General features: G+C 37.3%; 1 protein-coding gene and 1 long non-coding RNA gene across 9 annotated transcripts in view; one reads left to right on the forward strand and one right to left on the reverse strand.

Annotated features, from left to right (window-relative positions):
* Positions 1 to 2,553: 2,553 nt before the first annotated feature.
* Positions 2,554 to 5,210, reverse strand: LOC308643724. Of its 2 annotated transcripts, none has more exons than XR_014020792.1 (3): positions 5,078 to 5,210; positions 3,841 to 3,936; positions 2,554 to 2,755 (listed from the first exon to the last, which is right to left on the reverse strand). It is a non-coding gene; the product is annotated as an uncharacterized lncRNA (long non-coding RNA). The 2 variants fall into 2 exon arrangements; XR_014020793.1 differs by lacking the exon at positions 5,078 to 5,210 and adding an exon at positions 4,486 to 4,663.
* ANKRD28 (ankyrin repeat domain 28) overlaps positions 4,889 to 20,189 on the forward strand; it is a 178,178-nt gene continuing 162,877 nt past the window's right edge. For 2 of the 7 annotated variants that reach the window (XM_081283818.1, XM_081283821.1), the window contains exon 1: positions 5,084 to 5,255. In XM_081283818.1, coding sequence (XP_081139944.1) covers positions 5,229 to 5,255 — 27 coding nt within the window. In that variant the 5' untranslated portion in view covers positions 5,084 to 5,228. Of the gene's footprint in view, positions 5,256 to 5,964; positions 6,113 to 7,173; positions 7,261 to 20,189 lie in introns of those variants that run through there. The other 5 variants (XM_081283817.1, XM_081283816.1, XM_081283820.1 and 2 more) reach the window with 5 other exon arrangements.

Raw genomic sequence — 20,189 nt, forward strand, 5'->3', positions numbered from 1 at the left:
AGATAGTTCCTTTTATGATTATGACATATTTATTCCCATCAATCCTTCTTGCCTTACATTTTATATTAGATAAGCAATATTTTGATTAATATTTTATTGATACACAGCTCTTTTCAAAATTCTTTCCCCAAACTCTTAAAATGTTTTAATCATATATCTTGCAAAGAGCACATAGCTATTTAAAAAAAAATCTAATTTGAATTTTCTTTTTTTATTTGTACTAGGGATTGAACTCAAGGGTACTCAACCGATGAGCCACATCCCCAGCCCTATTTTGTATTTTTATTTGGAGAGAGGGTCTCACTGAGTTGCTTAACACAGCTCCATTGCTGAACTGGCTTTGAAATTGCGATATTCCTGCCTCAGCCTCCCAAGCTACTGGGGATTACAGGCTTGTGTAACCAAGCCTAGTGTGTTTCTTGTTTTTTTTTTTTTTTTTTAATACAGTTCTAATCCATTTACATTTACTGTGATAAATTAACTGCCTTTTTTTTCTTGCCTACTAATCCATTTACTAAGTTTTCTCTAGTTTTTTTTTTCCCCTTTTATAGGTTTGGAAGTTACACATTTTACTCTTATTTCTGTATCTTTAAATGTTTTACATACACATTAGAAAATTGTCGTATTCAAGGCTCTCTAATCTTTTAAATAGCCTTTCTATCATAGGATGATTCACTAATTATAGATCCTACCTCCTTGGTACAGAAGTCAGAAGTGAAATTTCCTGCTTCTCTTGCAGCTAGGATGTAGGCCTGTGATTCAGGCTCTTCTAACTAGAAGTACCCACTGAAATGTGATCCTGATGCTGACGTTAAGAGCAAATGAAGAAAAGCAGAACCCCTGACATTTGGTGCTTGGTGGGTACAGCAGCAGTTTATCAGACCAGTTCTTACACAGTTTGTGGCACTTTTTCAAGCTTAGCCTAAGCTGTTTTTTTTTTTTTTTTTTTTTTTTTTTTTAGTTTTCCCAATGATTCTGCAAGCTGTTATCATTTAAAGAAATTCCTGCATGGATTCTTAACCAATATAATGTCTTGTCAAAAATCTAAAGTCAGAATACTTCACTTCATCTGAATAAAAGTTTAAAATACTTTAATTCTGAACTGCCTCTTACCAAATCTACTATATTTCAAAGGCTCATATTTTAATTTCACCTAGTTTTAAAATTCCAAAATGCTATCACTTAAATACTACTGATTTACATTGACCAAGATATTTCCTAAATCATCTGTTTATCCTTTTCCCAACTTACTTCTTTCTTCTAGACTTAGCTTTTCTCTGTTGGAGTATATTCTTTAAGACTTTCTTTGATGAGCATTTTTGAGTCTAAATTATGAAAACATGCTTAATTTGTCTTTTCCCATGAAAGACTGTTTAGCTAGTTATAGAACTCTAGTTTCTCAGGTAAGTCTCTCAATACTTCAGGGATATTTTCCATCACCTTTTGTCATCAAATGTTGCTGATAAATCTGCTGACCAGATGACTGTCATTCTTTTTAGGGGAATCTGACTTTTCTTAGTGGTAACCTTTAATATTTTCTTAGTGTATTTGACATGTTCTAACTTCACTACTATCTGCAGTGCTTTTTAAAAATTTATTCCTATTGAGACTTAGTTTCTACCTTTTATCTGATAACTCATATTTTTCAAGTCTGAAAAATTTACAGAATTATCTATGTGGATATTGCCTCTCCTTCATTCACTATATTCTCTCCTCCATAAACTCTTTAGATATATGCTGTGTCTTCTAATGATGTCCTCTAAGATCTCTGAACTCAGCCTTGCTGCTTTGGCAGTCAACTGTATGAATTTTTTTTTTGTATTTTAGGCTCTTCATAAAAATCATTTTTATAAGAAAGGGATTATCTGGCTCAAAACCCCTCAACAGTTGTTCTGTCTTTTATCATATAAGTTGTTCTTTTGACTGTCAAGTACCTCATACATCAAGGTCCTGCCATTTATTAGCTGGATAATCCTGGGCTCACTTAAATTCTTTGGACCCCATTTTCCCAACATAGAGAGATTAATGACAAATTTACATGAGGTATAGCATACAAGGTACAGATTAAGTGTCTAACATCTGTTAGTGCAGTAAATAAAATTTGGTGTGGTTGCTTATCTCACAGAAATTTCCCTGGTGGTCACATCTGTATTTGTCATTCATTTCAGTTATGAATTCTGAAAGAAGGCTACCATTACTTCCAAGATCTGGCAGTAATGATTGGCTGAGGAACTGGCATACGGATCTAGATCAACCAATCAGCTACTTGTTGAGACTTGATAGGAATACTGGCTCTTTTATGACTTCAGACTCTTTAATGTATGAGCAGAGTTGCTGTTTTTTAGTATAGGAGAATAAAAGTGACATGTAGAAAAAAGGGAGAGATAAAGGAGAAAAAAAAATTAGTGATATCATTTAAATACCTAGCACCATTGACTTCCATGTTGCACTTTGCAGTAATGTAGATTCCTTTAATACTTAGATATGTTATAATAAGCAGGAATAATCTAATAATAAAAAATTACCAGAATTTGAACATGAATCTTATTTCATTTTATTGATAAATTATATAGGTTTTCTATTTCTATTTTCCAGAGTAGTTCTTACCCTCCTACCAGCCATGGAAATATAGTTGCTGCAATACTAATATGAAATTTGAATAGTCCCTCAGTGTTACCAGTCTTACATATCATTATCTTGATTGTGTGAGATGAGTAGGCCAGGTAATAAGCTTAATTCTTGACAAATGGTGACACTGAAACAGAGAGAAGTTAAACAATGTTCAAGGTGAAGAAGGGTGAAAACCCAGTTAGATCTAAAGCATCCTCATCCTCTGTCAGGACAGCTCATAACTACTATGATGCAGAGATAGTGCACATTTTCATTAATTACTGTTAATTAGAAATTTTCAGAAGAGTACTGAAAAGTTTCATTAGCTCAATCACAAAACCTATTAAAATGTATATTCAGTCTATAATTTATACTCTCAGAAACACTTGTGTTCCTAAAAGTCAATCTTTGCCATGCTCCTAATCAAGCTCCTGTTGCACTTTTAAATTCTGGAACTTTAACCCAGAGAATACTGGAGTTGGGGGTGTGTTTATGTATGTATTAATTCCTGGCTCAACATCCAGTGTCTAAGCATATGTATAATTGTGGGTGAATTCTTATACCTTCTAAGGTAGAATTCTATTGGATACAGCACATGGGTAATTATTTACAAAAGTGACTTGTAATCACAAACTACTCTAGTAATATTTTTACAATACTTTTGTTTTGGAGAACACAAATGCTTTCACAACAATAATTCATTCACCTTCACTGAATTGATAAGTAGAGGTTGGGTGACAAATAGTATTTTATCTGCCAGAATTGGCAAAGTAAAGGATAAAGGAGTTAGGTATTTAAGAGAAAGCAAAGCAAGAGCCATTTGACTTTCTTTTTAGCCTCATCATAATGGTAACATTGCAGTTAAGAGAATTCCTCCATTTTATTTAGGAAATATCTATGATGAAGAATGTAATTTTAGAAAAATTGTTTCAACAGAGTCATGACATGGATATATCAAAGAATAATGAAAGGATTGTACTACTAATCATTGGTGCTTTTAATCGTGTACTCTAATATTTTCAATTTTTATGGGGCTAAAGTTTATTTTTAAGTGCATCATTACAATAAACTGACAGTCCTGGTATAGGTCCTCATTTCTCTAGATTGCCATTAGGCTCAAATCGATCCTCTAAATAAAGTCTGTCCCAAGAGACACAAGTAATGTAGGGAAAAAGGGGAGTTTTAGAAACCAAGCCTGACGTCACACTTTTGTGTTCTAACCATCTGTACCTTTTTAAACTAGGGGCTGGAGCCGCTCAGGCGGAGAGACACAGGCGCACAACAATCTTCTCCCACACAAGCCTGGAATGGCAACTGTGTGGCTGCCTAAGAAAGAAAAGCCGTTTCAGAGCTGTGGGGTGGCGTGGGGGTGTGTGGCAGGGTAAGAGAGTCATTCCTCTTCTCCATCCAAGGATGCTATTTATTGGAAATCCTGCCCATCTCCCCCCCACCACCACCCTTTAAATTGATTTCTCTCGAGTAGGAGGCAAAACCGTTTTGATGTGAAAGAAGAAAGGAAAAAATATGCAAGACTGGCAGGGAAGCTTTGAGGAGGAGAATCGCAAGCAGCATTGCTTTGGATATTGGGTCTGCGGGCAGAAAAAGGGTTCCGGCGTCCACAACCTGTTCGGCTTTAAAGACGACGCCCTTCCGTTTAGCGTGCTAACCCCCTCCCCTCACTCGCTCCGTCCACCGCCGCTGAGAGGGTAGCAGCCACCCTGTGGCCACCTCTCCCCCCACTCCCTTGGCTCCTTCATCTTCCACAAACTCAAAAGGCGCATTCTCACTGTCCTTCTACATGCGAGCCCGGCTCACCCCTCTCCCCTCGCAGCTCCCCCCAGGTGCCCATCTCTCACACGGTTTCCGGCCCCTCACCAGGATCCTCAATCCTCCCCAGGTCTAGGGAAGCGTCTCCACTCAGGTTCCACGTGCAAATCCTAGGTTGTTACCCCGCTTTTTAGTTTCCCCCACCTCCAGCCACGGGCTCCGCCCACCCTGCCTGGGGCGCGCGCCCAGACGCCGGGACACCTGGCCGCCCCTCCCCCGGCCCCGCTCTCCTCCCGACTCCCCCGCCCCAAGAACCGCAGCTCGGCGCCCACCCCTCGCTGCTTCCTCCTCTTCACCCCCTCCCTTCGCAGGAGGCGAGGACTGGGGAAGGGGGGGGCAGAGGGAGCGCGGCGGCGTGGCCAATGGGCGCACGGTTTACTCTGGCCTCTCCCCCGCGTGGCCGCCAATCGCGGCGGGCGGTGGTGGTGATATTGTGGAGTGGAGTTTGGATGCCACCGCTGCCGCGGGCTGGAGCGGCGCGGCGGCGGGGGCTGCCAGGGTATTTCGGGAAGGGGGCGTGAGGAGGCGGTGGCGGCAGTGGCGGGGACTGCGTGTGGAGGCAGCCCAAGGAGAGAGAAAGAAAGGAAGGAAGAGGGCGGGGAGTGCTCTGAGGAGGAGGCGGGACGGCCAAGCTCCTCACCTCTCGGCGGCGGCGGGTGTCCGGGGAGGCGGTGCCGCCCCCTGCCCGCGGTCTCTTCAGCGCAACCGGTCGCCGACCCGCTGGCATCGGGCCGCGGCCGAAGCTACTGGGGCGGGAGCAGTGGGCTGGAGTGGGCGCGGAGGCGACCGCCATGGCGTTTCTCAAACTCCGCGACCAGGTAGGTGAGGGGCGGCAGGGCGGGATCGCGCCGCTTGGGGAGGAAGGGAAAGAGGCGGGCCAGAGGTGTGGGCCGCCAGGGCGCCCGCTCGGCAGTGTTGCTGCGAGGGAAGCCGGGTCCTGGGCCGGGGACAGGCGCGAGGCTGCGGGCTGGGTCCGCGAGCGACTGGCTTGTCAGGGTAGCTCGGGCCCGGGTAAGCCCACGTGCCGCCCAGGGTCTCACCGCCGCGAGAGAGGGGCGGGTTCCGCGCTCGCCGCCCTCGCGTCGGGCGCGCTGCCGGGTAGGCGCCTCCTCTTGCCTGCCAGGTGAGGCTCGGGCCTAACAGGTGGCTTTCCCCTGCCAGGCTGTAGCTGTGCTGGCGGCCGTGACCTGGGGTCACGACCTTGCTCTCTTGTTTGCTTCGTGGTATAGTTGGAGACATTTACTCTCTCCGGGAAAGAAAAAAAATAAAAACTGGTTGATTCAGCTAGGGACTAGTTGGTGTGTAAGTCCCCAGACTTTGTTTTCTTTTAACATTTTGTGCACCATCTTGGTTACTTTTCTTGACTTAGGAAGAGCTGATTTAATACCCGAAGTGCCAGAGACACTTGGGGACTGAAAAGTACTTTGTGTCTAGGAATAAAATCGCAACTATACCTGAAAGATTAGTACACCTAAAAACCTGGGAAGAGATGCGGACGTTTTCTGATATTTGTATCTGTCTTTTAAGGAAATGGAAAATTAACACGTGAAATTTACTGAGTCGCGGGAACTTAATAATGCTGAAAACTTATTTTTGCTATTTGTTTTCTGAACAGAAGATATTGAACAGATTTGAAGGGAAAGTAACTTGCATACGTTGGGAAACTGTTCTGAAAGTGAGTACCCCTTTTTACAGAAACAATGGGGTCTCTTAGCAAATAGCATACCTTAAATTATGAATACAGTTAATACCATGACTTCTCACTTCCAAAGTGATTTTATCTTTAGAGTAATGATTGGCCCTATGTATCATTTTGTATCAGGAGAGCTTTAGCTGGTGTTAATAACATCAGGGCAAGATGTTTTGAGAAACTGTTTAAAATTTATACTTTTGTGTTTCAAGTTAGATATTAAAAGTCACTGTCCAGTATGTTAACCACTAACAACATGTGGCAACTTAAATTTAACTAAAATAAACTGAGTTCCATAGTTATGCTATTCATATCTCAAAAGCTCAACCATACTAGCTATTGGTTATTGTATTGAACAGGACAGGTAAAGAACACTTAGGGTGTTTCACAAAGTTTTATTATTTACCTGTTAATAACAGGTAAAGCACAGTTAAAGTATAAACCTTATCTAATTCCCCTACAGTCAGTGCACATTATACTCTTAACAGAATGAAACTCAAAGTCTAGGTTTTCTACTAACTTTTATCAATTTAGTGGGATTTTGTGCTTTCATTTCTATTTCTAGTCCTTTGCTTTTGAAAGAGTGCTGTAGATTATTGTGTGCACTAGGAATGCAGTGGACTTTTAGGAGAACATCCTCTTATTTGCCATAAGATTTAAGCAGAAACAGGATTTCAGTTGGAAATGAAGTTGCATCTTTGCACTTGAGTATTTAGAAATTACAATTATAGAGCAGTTGTGATACTATTCCAGTTTTACATGATGTCCACTTACAGTGGTGATACTGTTCTTTAAAATATAATCTGTAAATTTGAGAATACTTGAACAAGTTAATTAAATGGGATGACCGGGAGAAAATAGAGAGGTTTATCTCTATCCTATCTGGTTTCTCTTTTGAAAGATTTTGAGAAATGAGTTTGTTTTGCCTGGTTTAAAGGGAATAGCTGTTTCTAGCAATATCTTATATGTTGATATTTTATTAACTGTTAGAAGTGAGAATAAAAATGAAATGGAATGCAAATACTCTTAACTTTTCCCATCTGCAGGAAAAGCAGTTCAGCTAGATGAATTACTTTATTTGGAGGAAAGGAGGAGAAGATCTGGATAAGTACACAGAATTTTAAACGTGGAAGGTACTTGATACAGCTTCTATCTCAAAAGCCTTATATACACTTGAGATAGGAAGTAGTAGAATCTGCTTTTCTAGGTCTGTTTTATTATTCACCTTGTATTTTGTTTTCTTTTGGCTTGTAAAACATTGTTTAATACATAGAAGCTGCAAGTGGGGAAGAGTTTTCTTTGTGCAAGGAAGACTTAATTCTTAAATATGAAACAATTGAGTAAATAAAGGAGTTCTCCTGTCCATTCAATTTGAATTAAAACAGTATTCTCTCATTTTATGCTGACACATAATGGGTATAAGAAGTAATTACTGTCCTACTTTCTGTTTACCTGTAGATGGAAATAATTTTTATTTGTAAATAAAATGAAAATAATTTGTTTTCTGTCTGTAGGAGTTAGGCACATGATTTTTTTCCCCTGAATTATTTCACTTTGGTTTATACAACATGAATTAAGATTCAAATGTAGGGTGTTGTTTCATTAGGTATCACTGTCATAATTTTTATTTTTTCAATTAGTAAAAAATATTCATACATGATTACATTGAAATTTTCAGCAGTAATAAGAACAGTAGAAGGTTTTTGTTTAGATTAGGGATCACAAACTCCCAAACTGGGAAACTAAATGACAGCTAACATTTGGCTTTATTTAGTATTTAGAAGAAAATGATGAATGGTAGAGATGATGGCCATGGGGATCAAGTATGTTAGTTGCTGCTCTGCTCCAGGCCTTTGTTGCTCTGCAGGTGTAATAGTAGTTTTAGAATGCAAATTTTTTAAGAAGCCAGTAATCCAAATTGTTATGCAAAATCTGTAAATGTTGGCAAGTTGATAACCACCAATGGCAGTCAATTCTGTGATTCTAAAAAGGGGCCAGTAAGAACTAGTTTGTAACTGCTAATTTAGATCAGTTGGAGAAAACAAACTGCAAAATAAGATTCCTATTAAAAACAGTTTTCAGGGCTGGGGAATGTAGCTCAGTGGTAGAGTACTTGCCTAGGATGTATGAGACATTGGGTTCAATCCCAGCACCCAAAAAAAAAAAAAAGTTAAAAACAGTTTAAAATAGGAAGCCAAGCATGGTGGTGCCCTCCTGTAATCCCAGTGGTTCAGAGGGCTGAAGAAGGAGTTTCACAAGTTCAAAATCAGTTTTAGCAATTTAGCGAGGCCCTAAGCAACTTAGCAAGAACCTGTTTCTAAAAATAACTAGTCAGTCAAGGTGGCACACAACTGTAATCCCAGTAGCAGCTCCAGAGGCTGATGCAGGAGGATCAGGAGTTCAAAGCCAGCCTCAGCAAGGGCGAGGCACTAAACAACTCAGTGAAACCCTGTCTCTAAATAAAATACAAAATAGGGCTGGGGATGTGGCTCCGTGGTTGAGTGCCCCTGAGTTCAATCCCTGGAACCCCCCCCAAAAAGTATAAAATGGCAAAATGATCATAATTTTTTTTTCCTTCTTTGTAATGCCTGTGATTGAACCCAGGACTTTGTGCATGCTAAGCAAGTGTTCTACCACTGAGCTACACCCCTAGCCCCATTCATAAACTTTTGTATCATATTTGAAGAGTTCTTTTAAAAAAATTCATGTATATGTCTTTTTACTTACAGCATATATGTGTAATCTTAGTATTTATTTCTGTTTTCACAGTTTGTTTTAAATCTGGAGTTAAACTTTGTTTGTAGTAGTACTAAAGGATTATAGCTTTTTTTTAATATTTATTTATTTTTTTTAGTTTTCGGCGGACACAACATCTTTGTATGTGGTGCTGAGGATCGAACCCGGGCCGCAAGCCTGTCAGGCGAGCGCGCTACCGCTTGAGCCACATCCCCAGCCCGCTTTTTTTTTTTTTAAGGGGGGAGAGAGAGAATATTTTTTAATATTTATTTTTCAGTTTTCGGTGGACACAACATCTTTATCTTATTTTATGTGGTGCTGAGGATCGAACCCAGCGCCCCGCGCATGCCAGGCGAGCGCATTACCGCTTGAGCCACATCCCCAGCCCCTATAGCTTTTTTTTTTTTTTTTGGATTCTTTTCTTTTGCCCATTTGTATATAGTAAGTAGATTTCTTGAAGTCTTGTTTTTCCCCATTAAAATTTTTTTGATTGCTGCATAAAGTACATGTTTATGGAGATACAGTGTGACATTTCGGTATATAGTACAATGTATAATGATTATGTCAAGGTGGTTGTGTAGCATTCATTCACCTTAAATATTTGTCATTTCCTTGTGTTGGGAACATTCAGAATCCTCTCTCTTATTGGTTGTAGAAATATAGAGTTGTATATTTCATTTTGCTATAGAAATATATGATTTATTATTGTCAATCTTAGCATACTGTTATGGAGCTTTAGGAGTCATTTCTCCTATCGAACTGCACTCCTGTACCTGTTAACCATCCCTTATCACCTCCCTTGCTTTCCAGTCTCTAGTAATTACTGTTCTCTCTAATCAAATCAGCTTTTTAAGCTTTCATGTAAGTGAGAATATGCAATATTTGTCTTTCATTTGATTTTGTGTGTGTATGGTGTGTATAGGAGCCATCTTTGTGTGTTCCCTTCTAGATTTGGTTATTATGTGAGGATTCTTTATATGTTGATGGTGTTTTTGTTTTGAACAGGGTTGACATATATCAGTGAGTAAATGTTGAATGAATGAAAATAGTAATTTAAGCATCATTTTGGATAATAAAAAGTTCTCACATGATCCGGTACTTGCTAAGAGTGGGGACTTGTTTGACCTTTCAGTAAGGTGGCAGAGAGAAAGAAGAAAAAACTTGAGAAATCTTACTAGATTTATAGAATGCATGAAATGCTTGAAGAACACTGGTGCCCACCTATTTATCAAGTGTCTCCCTGCTTTGTGCTAGAGACTGTGCAGGGTCTAAAGAAAAAGCAGCTACCGTCTCTGCCTGTAGGGGGTCTTATGGCTAAAAGAGGAGAAAGACATACATAAATATAGGGTGTAAGAGATATTTCAGATGAAAAGGTTTGTCGAGTTGAAGGAAAACATGGAGCCTGTTATTTGAAAGTGTTGATGAACAAACAATTCAAAAGTAAGTACCTTGTTTTAGTCTGCTTTTTTGCTGCTGTGACCAAAAGATTGACAAGAACAATTTTTTTTTAAGAGAGAGTGAGAGAGGAGAGAGAGAGAGAGAGAATTTTTTAATATTTATTTTTTAATTCTCGGTGGACACAACATCTTTGTTGGTGTGTGGTGCTGAGGATCGAACCCGGGCCGCACGCACGCCAGGCGAGCGCGCTACTGCTTGAGCCACATCCCCAGCCCCTGACAAGAACAATTTTAGAAGAGGAAAAGTTTATTTGGAGCTCATGGTTTCAGGGGTCTCAATTCATAGATGGCTGACTTCATTCCTCAGGGTCTGAGATAAGGCAGAACATCATGGTGTTCTTCCTAGTGCCACTTCCTGAACTGCCTTCCTCTATCAGGTAGAGGTAGAGGAAAGCAGTTCAGGAAGTGGCACTAGGAAGCAGAGAAAGACCTGTGCAACCGGAACAAAATATAAAACAAAAAGCACACCCCCAGTGACCCACCTCCTTCAGCCACATCCTACCTGCCTACAGTGACCACCCAATTAGTGGATTAACACACTGATTATGTTAAGGCTCTCATAACCCAATCATTTCACCTCTAAACTTTCTTACATTGTCTTACACATGAGCTTTTGGGGGATACCTCATATCTAAACCATAACATCCCTCCTGTTTTCTCACTTTTTGGATATCTTGTTTATATAATACAGATTATAACCTGGTGGGCTCCATAACTGATGGGGATTACATGTTTTAGAATTCAGAAAGTATCAGTAGTAGGGAGAGAAATCTTGTGGCAAAGGAGAGAGATTTTAGGTTCACCAGAAGGATTTGACAATATTGAAAGCAAACAGTTGTACTTGAAAGCAACCAGAGGGAACTGTGAAGTTAAGCCAGAAAAGAGGGTGGTAACCTGTTTTTTGGGTAATGAGGATATAGTCCTGACTAGTGTAATTGAATGGATGGGAGTTACATTATCTCAGTACTAAGTACATTATGAAGTACTTTGACTATGAGGCTAGAATTTGATGATGAGAAGTAATAGCTGGGCCTTCTTAAATAGGAGCCCATAGGGGTTTTAGCAATAATGTGCATATAGTGCACTTTTCTGAATAGGGTTTATGGGTTTTATTGGGTCCTCAAAGGGTTTCACGACACTGAAAAATTTAAATAACCACTACAGGTTTTAAGAGGGTAGATTACAAAAGATGGACAACAGGGACCCCCAAGATCAGTGAGGTAAATGATTCTGTGGTTTAAAACACAAAATATTTTAGTACAAACTGAGCACATTAAATACTGAGCAGGGGGAATGAATATCTTGGAAAGATTCCTTATAGCTGTATTGATGGCTTACAGATCTGTATAAATTAGAGTGTACTGTCTCATAGTCTCACTAGGATAAATTAAACTTTGAAAATATACTTAAACATTGGTTATGGTGATTAAAAAATAGTAAATAATCCAAGTTATTAGATTTGGGTTGCACAAAGTTTTCCAGCATTTTGTCATGTCTTGTTTTTCTAATCTTATCTAAAGTTTATATTCAGTCAGTGCTGGGTGGGATGAGATGCTCCTGGAAAATGCTCTGTGCCTGGAGAAATTAGTTCAGAATTAAGTCTTGATCTAGGTAATGTCTCCAATAGGTCAAATCAAATCAATCATACTACTCATTTAAAGCCAAAATAATGAAATCTCCACTTAACTTAAACCAGTAAAACTTTAAACTGTTATTGGGATATGACGTATAACTATAGTTGAAATAATGAAAGTGAAATTTCCACTCCCATCCTTCACAATTAGTATTTAGTTATACAGGTGTGCCTTAAGTGATACTGTGGATTTGGTGTTCCAGATCACTCCAGTAAAATCAATAGCTCAATAAAGCAAATCGCATGGATTTTTTGGTTTCTCAGTGTACATGAAATGTATGTTTACACTTAGTCTGTTAAGTGTGTATTATGTTTTAGCATTATGTCTTAAAAAAAAACAGTGTATGTACCTTAATTAAAATACTTCACTGCAAAAAGATGCCGATGATCATTTGAGATTTTGAAAAAAATTGTGCCAATAGGCTTGTTTAACATAGTTGCTACAGACCATCAAAGCAGACTTTAGTGAAAAGGCTAGTTTTGCCTAATAAATTTAAGTTCAAATTTTTAGTTGGCAAGGGTTTATTCATCTGAATTTATTATAAACTTAAAGGCATCTTTCCTACACTTAAGAATTTAGGGCCGTAGATAATATTAAAACATGCAGCGCAGGACAATTAAAATACTTTAAAAAAGGAAATCTTCAATTGTGTACAATGAATCAAAAAGCATTCTGCTGTCATATATGCCTTATTAAAATAAATAAATTATTTAAAAAGAGGAAATTTTGTTTTTTAAGATTTTGACTTTTATAGATCACTTAATTAATATTCCCATATTAAGTTTAACATCTGCTTGTCAGTTTCTGCCAGAAAGACAGTTGGAATTTTGACAGGTATTGTGTTTAATCTGTACATCACTTTGGGAAATATGTTGTCTTCTTACTATGTCTTTTAGTCCGTGAACATGGGATGCTTTCCATAAGATTCTTTAAATTTTTTTAATGATCTTGTAGTTTCTAGGTTATAAGTTTTGAACTGTTTGTTAAATCAGTTGCGAGGATTTTTTTATGCTTATCAGAAATTAATTTTTAAAATTTTCAAATATTTATTGCAATGTATAGAAATACAGTTCCTTTACATATTGCTCTTATATCTTGCAACTTTGTTGAGCTCATTTGTTAGTAGAAATGGTTTTTTAGAGGATACATGAGACTTTTCTATATAGAGAGTATGTTATCTGTAATTAGAGAGATAATTTTACTTCTTTCTTTTTGATCTCTGTGTTTTTTATTTCTTCTGGCTTACTTGCCCAAACTAGAACCTCCAGAATAATGTTAGAAATGGTGGAGAGTTGGACACCCTTGTGTTGATCATGATCTTCTGTCTGTCTTCTCTAAGTATGATGCTACCAATGAGTTTTCTGTAAATGACTTTTATTAGGTCGAATAAATTTCCTTCTATTCCTGGTTTGTTGATTGGTAATTCTTTTTTTGCGGGGAGACGGGTATCAGGGATTGAACTTAGGGATCCTCGACCACTAAGTCACATTCCCAGCCCTATTTTGTATTTTATTTAGAGACGGGTCTCACGGAGTTGCTTAGCATCTTGGCTTTTTGCTGAGGCTGGTTTTGAACTCAGTTCTCCTATCTCAGCCTCCCAAGCTGCTGGGATTACAGGCATGTGCCACCATGTCTGGCTGTTGATTGGGAAATTCTTAAACATGGATATTAAATCAAGTTCCCATGTTGGGCATTGTAGTTTTTTGAATAAAATGAAAGCTTAGGAAGGAACAGTATCTTGGTTTCAACCAAGATCACATTACTCACAGAACTTTCCCATTCTGAAAACTTCTAAATATTATTTCTTCAATGGCAAGTCCCAAATGTTATGTTTTTAATTAGGTTCAAGTTTCTTTGACATTTGCTTATTTGATAATTTCAGTTAGCTGTATGTATGCTACCACCCCAAATTTAACATGACTGTTTAGGCATTTATTTGATTCTGATTTTATTGTGTATCAGGTGCTATGCCAGACTCCAAAGGACCTAAAAATGTGTTTGAAGAATTGTCAGAGAATACCTGGGGTTGCAGTACAGGGCACTTGGTGTGTCAAGAAATTACCATATTGGAGATAGAGGCCAAATCATGAAAATCCTGAGCTCTAAAGAGATAGATCTTTATTCTGAAAGCAGTATTGAGCCACTGAAAGATTTAAAGTAGGAAATCAGTATAAGATTTGTATTTTGAATGAATTCTGGAAAAGAGATAATGTAGAATATGAATCAGTATGTTGAGAGTGAAACTGGAAGCAGGAGAACTGGTGGGAAGTTAAATCCATTTGAAAAGAGGTTTGATCTAAGACACTGGCAGTGGGGATGGATTCTAGAAATATTTTGGAAGTAAAATTGATAGGACTTGCTGACTGGATTATAGGGACTGAAGAAGAATGAGTCTTCAGTGACAACTAAGGTTTTGAATAGGGGACCTGAGTGGATAGGGCATTGCTAGAGGAGGAGTTGGTTTGAAGGGAGATTAATTTGATTTTGGAAATATTGAAGTCCTTGGAGAACATCTAAATGGAGAAATATTATTATGGTGGGCAGTTAAATGTGAAACTGGACTCAGATAAGAGTATTTTAGGTGGTGATTGAAGTGAAAGAGGTCACTGAGAGAATGGGAAGAACTCATGGCCAAGGAGGATATAATAGACAATATGGAATGAATAGATGAAAATATATGAAGTGCTACTAGAGTTAAGAAGAAAGCCTTGAGAGACTGATGTCACAGGCCAAAGGGGAAAAGAATTTCTCAAGTTGTACCTGTATTCTTTTAAGCTTGAAGGTTTAATTAAATTTTCACCACTTTTAGTTTTCCTTTTATCTCAGTACATTGTTTTAAGCTTTTCTGTGAAAATGTTTTTCCTATTTGCTGCATGCTCTTTACTTCCTAAGCCACTATTTCCTAATTTGGGCACACATCAGACTCACATGGCAAGCTTATAGATTCTTGGGGTCCAGTTAGACCTGCTGAATGAGAATCATCCTGGATAATGTTCTAGACTTAGTATTTTAAAATCTTCTGGGCTGGGGATATAGCTCAGATGGTAGGGAGAGTGCTTGCCTTGTATTCACAAAGCCCTGGGTTCTAATTCCCAGCACTACAAAGACAAAAACAGAGATTGTGGTGGGGGGGGGGGCGGAGTGCTGGGGTTATGGCTCAGTGGTAGAGCACTTACCTAGCATTATGTGAGGCACTGGGTTTGTTCTATTGTCAGCACTGCATATAAAATAAGTGAATAAAATAAAGGTCCATCAACAACTTAAAAAAAAAAATCTGTGATGAAACTTAGTTTTGCTCTTTGCCAACTTTTTTCTTCTGTGCCCTAAACTAACTTACATTTACTACCCCTTTTTGGATTTGGAGGTGGCCATATGTTTGAGATCTGGTAATAGACAGTTAAGCAAAAGTGTTGAGTGTCACTTTAACCCTGGCAAATACAAACCTACCTTGAGTAAATTCTCTCTCCCCCACCTATTGCTAGATAAACTTTGGAAATGATGAGTTAAGAGCACTAAACTTCTGTTAGCCTGGGTTATCTCCAGCCTCCTCAGGTCTTTAGGTGATCATTAACAAGGATATTTGGACTTTGTGTAAGCATGAAACATACTGTTGTGTTATATCATAGTTTGGGGATTTATTTATTATAATATCCACTTTTATTTTAATAAGTACATTTCCTTAGATTATTGTTCAAGGATCAGAATTAGGGAACCATTGCCCTTGGTTACCTTTTGTTCTAATTTTGTTTTTAAACTCGATATATAGGAAGTCTTGAGCTGTTGACTTTAGACCTTGTTTAGTTTGTACTGTTTAATAGAAATGGTTATAATTATCATTCTGATTATTTTATTAGATAAAGATATTTATATGTTTACTACCTATTGAACCTTGATACTGGAGATACATCTATGTTTAAAACAAGGTCTCTACCTCTTAGTATGGAATAAGAGGGAATTAGATAAGGGAATTATTTTACCTGTGCTTTGGGGACATTAAGGTAGAAGTGGTTAATTGAACCCAAGGGTGAAGTTAGGAGGCTTACTTGTTTATCAAAATGGGATTTTACTTACTAATGTTCTTGTAGTATTTTTCTCTTGTCTTTAGTGGACTGGAGCCATACATAGGCTAAATAAAATGTCCTTTTAGATCTACAAGTGCATTTTTTTTGATAACTTTTATTACATGGGAATATTTTGATTGAGCATGTGCTTTTTTTTAATCTCTAACAAAAAAAAAAACACTGCAAATCTTAGTCCTGATGCAAGTTATATTATTAAAATTTTCTTGCAATTAACTAAAGTGTTGTTCTTTTTGTTTTTAAAGAAGTATCTTATTGCATTTCCTTTTCTCCAGTTACATTTCAGGGAAATTTTAGATTAGATATAGTAAAAGTTAGGAAGGTCCTACTTATTATCTTTGGTATTAAGTTCTTAATCAGTGTGTGTGTGGAGGTGGTTAGGTAAATTTCTATATTGAATAGCTTTTGGAATGGTGAGGTATTTCCCCACTTTTTTTTGGATAGGTTTTATACTAGGCAGTGTGTAGCTCCGGAGTATTAGACTGAATGTGCCAAGAGTGAGATGAGAAATGTTAACAGCTGGGCAGTGGACAACCACATTTGAGAGATAGGTGTGTTCCTGGAGTTAGTTTGACTTGGGTGTTAACAAATAGCTGAATTAGGGGATGTATAAACAAACTGCAACACTAGGGTAAACAGTGAAATTTAAACTGAGTGAATAGACCAGAAGAGCAAGTGTAGTATTGTCAAGTAGGTCTGATAAGTAACCTAAGCCAAGGTATAGGAAGGTTCTAACAGGTCTGTGAGAGCTTGAATGATTCAAATAGAGATGTCTAGAATTAAGAGACTTCAGTAAATAATGCCAGGGAGCTGTAACCTTTCAGATATTCTCATTTGATGCTATAGCAAGGACAATGAGAGAAACCTGGTTGGACTGTTTCCAAATTGAGGAGCTTGTCAAAAGGGTCAAATGAAATACAGGATATATGTACTGTAGAAGGTCAAGGATTGTAGGTTTTCTCTCCTTTGTAGAAGCAAAAGGGGAAAAAAGGTATGGGGATCTCATGAAAATCTAAGGGAGATCAGTAGAGTAGATGAAAAGGAACCAAGGAGAGGGAAATGGGGAAATACTGGGAAATTATATTGGCCAAATTATATTGCCTTATTTTGTGCATATACAAATATGTAACTATGAATTGAACCATTATGCACAATTATAATGTACCAATTAAAAAACATGGAAAAATGTCTCTAATCAGTTTTTTTTTTGTCGTCATTACTAACAATATTCTCTTTTCTGAGTCTTCCAGATTCTAAGTTATATGAACTCTTAATCTCCTTTTCTTATTCCTTTAGCTCCATGGAGCCATAGTTTCAAAATTGGAATTTCTTTTCCTTAACCACAGCTTCTTTCATTGCCTGTTCTCCCACTTCAGCCACAATGAACCTGAGCCTTGCTGTTTTGGAACCTATTGCATATAGTCTGTTAGGTTCAAGTTGGCCACATACTCACTTTTTAGAAAACTTGACCTCCTGATTTGTTTATAGTAATGTTTTTTAAAATGTGGATAGCTCTTATTTGTGTGTTAAGACTTTATGTGGGTGACATGTCTACTTTGATTACCAGATGTTAACTGACACTTCTTTGCCCCAAGTCCAGACTCAAGAGGGTAGGTAGCCTGGTATGATAGACATGGTTATCCAACTCCTGCTTTATTCTCATTTCCATCGAGCCAATTTTGGGATATCCCAACTCATACTTTTGCAGCCCTTTATATTGATTATTCTGTAGCTTTGTTTTTTATTTTGCTTTCTTCAATACTCATTCCCCTTTCCTTCAACTGTCACCCTACCTTTAGCTTTTATTTCTGCTTTCTCACTGCCGCCTCTCTCCCTTTAGTCCTTTTGGCACAAACTTAATACACACCTTCAGTCATCTTCCTTTTATTTCCATCTTGTGCTACTGGCAACTTGCCCATTCTTTCAGTTCCCGCTCTCTAATTTACTAAGCAAAAAGAGTCTGCTATTTATGTAAACTTTCTTATTGATCTTCTTTCTTGCAAATCATTTACTTCTCTGTGAACTTTGTTTTCTGCTTTGTTGTTGTTGTTGCTGCATATTGAATTTAGTGCCTTGTGAACGCGAAGCACACCCTCTACACCACCAGCCTTCTTTTTTCTTCTTTCTGGCTCAAAAGAATTAACATGCATTTTTCTTTTGCAAGCTATGCTTTTGCTATACTCCTAAATCTGTCCTGAACTGAAACTTAGAGGTATTATTTTTCTCTTGTTTTTATTTATTCCTTTGCACTGTCCTCTCTGACCCTGCATATTGTTACCTATTGGTGTCTAGATGAACACCATCTATTAAGATTCTGATAATTCAGATTGAGCAAATCTGACCCAGACAGCTTTCTCTTTGAACCACATTGATTCTAAAATGTGCTGAGTTTATATAGTTTTTATTGGCTTCAACTTCCTTGGCACCTAATCTCCATGTCTAAAAATTATCTCGTTTGCCCAACTTAGTACTTTTCAATTACAGTTGTTTTCTATTGTTTTGTCTATAACTTAAGATCCTGAATAGCTTATCAACTTTTCAAGTTGGGTTAAGGGAGCTCATGGTTGATAAGACCAATAGTTTATTTTTGTATAATTTATTTGTTAATTTTAGCACATTTGAAGAGTGGTGAGAGTAGTAAACTCATCACTATTATCCAATTTTAGAACATTTTCATCACTCCAAAAAATTCCTTGTACCCATTTTATAATCAGTTACTCCTGATCCCACTTCAAGCCTCAGGCAACTACTGATTAGGAATCTATCAAGTGTTTTTCTGAACATTTCATATAAATGGAATCATAAGATATGTGATTATTTTGTCTTTTTTTTCATTTTGTATAAATGATTTGGATTTAATTCATGTTGTAAACTTCATTAGTTCTTCATTGCTGAATAGTATTTCATTGTACGGATATACTGCATGTTACCCATTTCCCAGTTGAAGGAAATTTTGAATTATTTCCCATTTTTGGTAATTATGAATAATGATGCTGTGAATAGTCACATGTAAATCTTTGTGAAGACAAAATTTTTCATTTATCTTGGCATGATTTCTAGGAGTAACATTGCTGGGCCATATGGCAAATTTTTGTTTCAAATGTTTTAAGACTAAACTGTATATGCTCTATTTAATGTTGCTGGATTTGGTTTGCTATTATTTTGTTGAAGTTTTTAATATCTCTGTTCTTGAGATATCTTTGTCTTGCTTTGGTATTGCCAGAAGCATATTGCTGGCCTCACAATATGAATTTGGGAAGTATGCTCTCCTGTTTAAATATCTACATGAGTTTGTGAAGGATTTTTATTTCTTTAAGTGTTTTGTGAAATTTACCAATGAAACTGTGTGGGCCAGTCATTTTCTGAGATTTTAATTATTAATTCAGTTCCTTTACTGATATATATAGTAGATCTGTCCAGATTTTTTTTTTTTTTTTTTTTTTTTTTTTTTTTTTTTTTTTTTTGTCTAGAGTCAGTTTCAGTAATTTGTCTTTCTAGGAATTTGCTCATTTTTATCTGTTTATATTGGTTGGCATAAAGTTGTGCATCTGTTTCCTTATAATCCTCTTAATTTTTCTGTAATTTTTTTTTTATGTAATTCCCTCTTTCATTCCTGAATTTGGTGATTTGTATCTTTATTTATTTTTTCATAGTCAGCTGATCTAAAACTTTGTCAATTTTTAGGACTTTTTAAAGATTCAGCTTTTGATTCCTCTGCTACTATTTATTACTTCTTCTGCTTGCCTTGGGTTTCGTTTGCACTTTTTCTAATATCTTAAGTTAGAAACTTATTTGAGATTTTCATTTTTAATATTGGTGTGTAGAGCTCAAACTTTCCCTCAAAACATTGTTAACTCTATCCTATATAACTTTTTGTATGTTTTGTTTTCATTTTCATTCAGCTAAAAATACATTCCTTTGTGATTGTCATCTTTGTCCCATATTTAGAATTATTTTAATTTCTTAAACATTTGTGAATTTTTCAAATTACGTTTTGTTGTTATTTCTAATGTACTTGTATTGTGATTGAAGAACATTATTGTATCACTTCACTTCTTTTAAATTTGAGACTTGTTTCATGGCTGTAATGTATGGTCTATCCTGGAGAATATTCCCTGTGTACTTAAAAATAATGTGTATTCTGTTCTTGGATAGA

Source organism: Spermophilus citellus (assembly GCF_964194105.1).
Source record: "Spermophilus citellus genome assembly, chromosome: 3".
Lineage (NCBI taxonomy): Eukaryota > Metazoa > Chordata > Mammalia > Rodentia > Sciuridae > Spermophilus > Spermophilus citellus.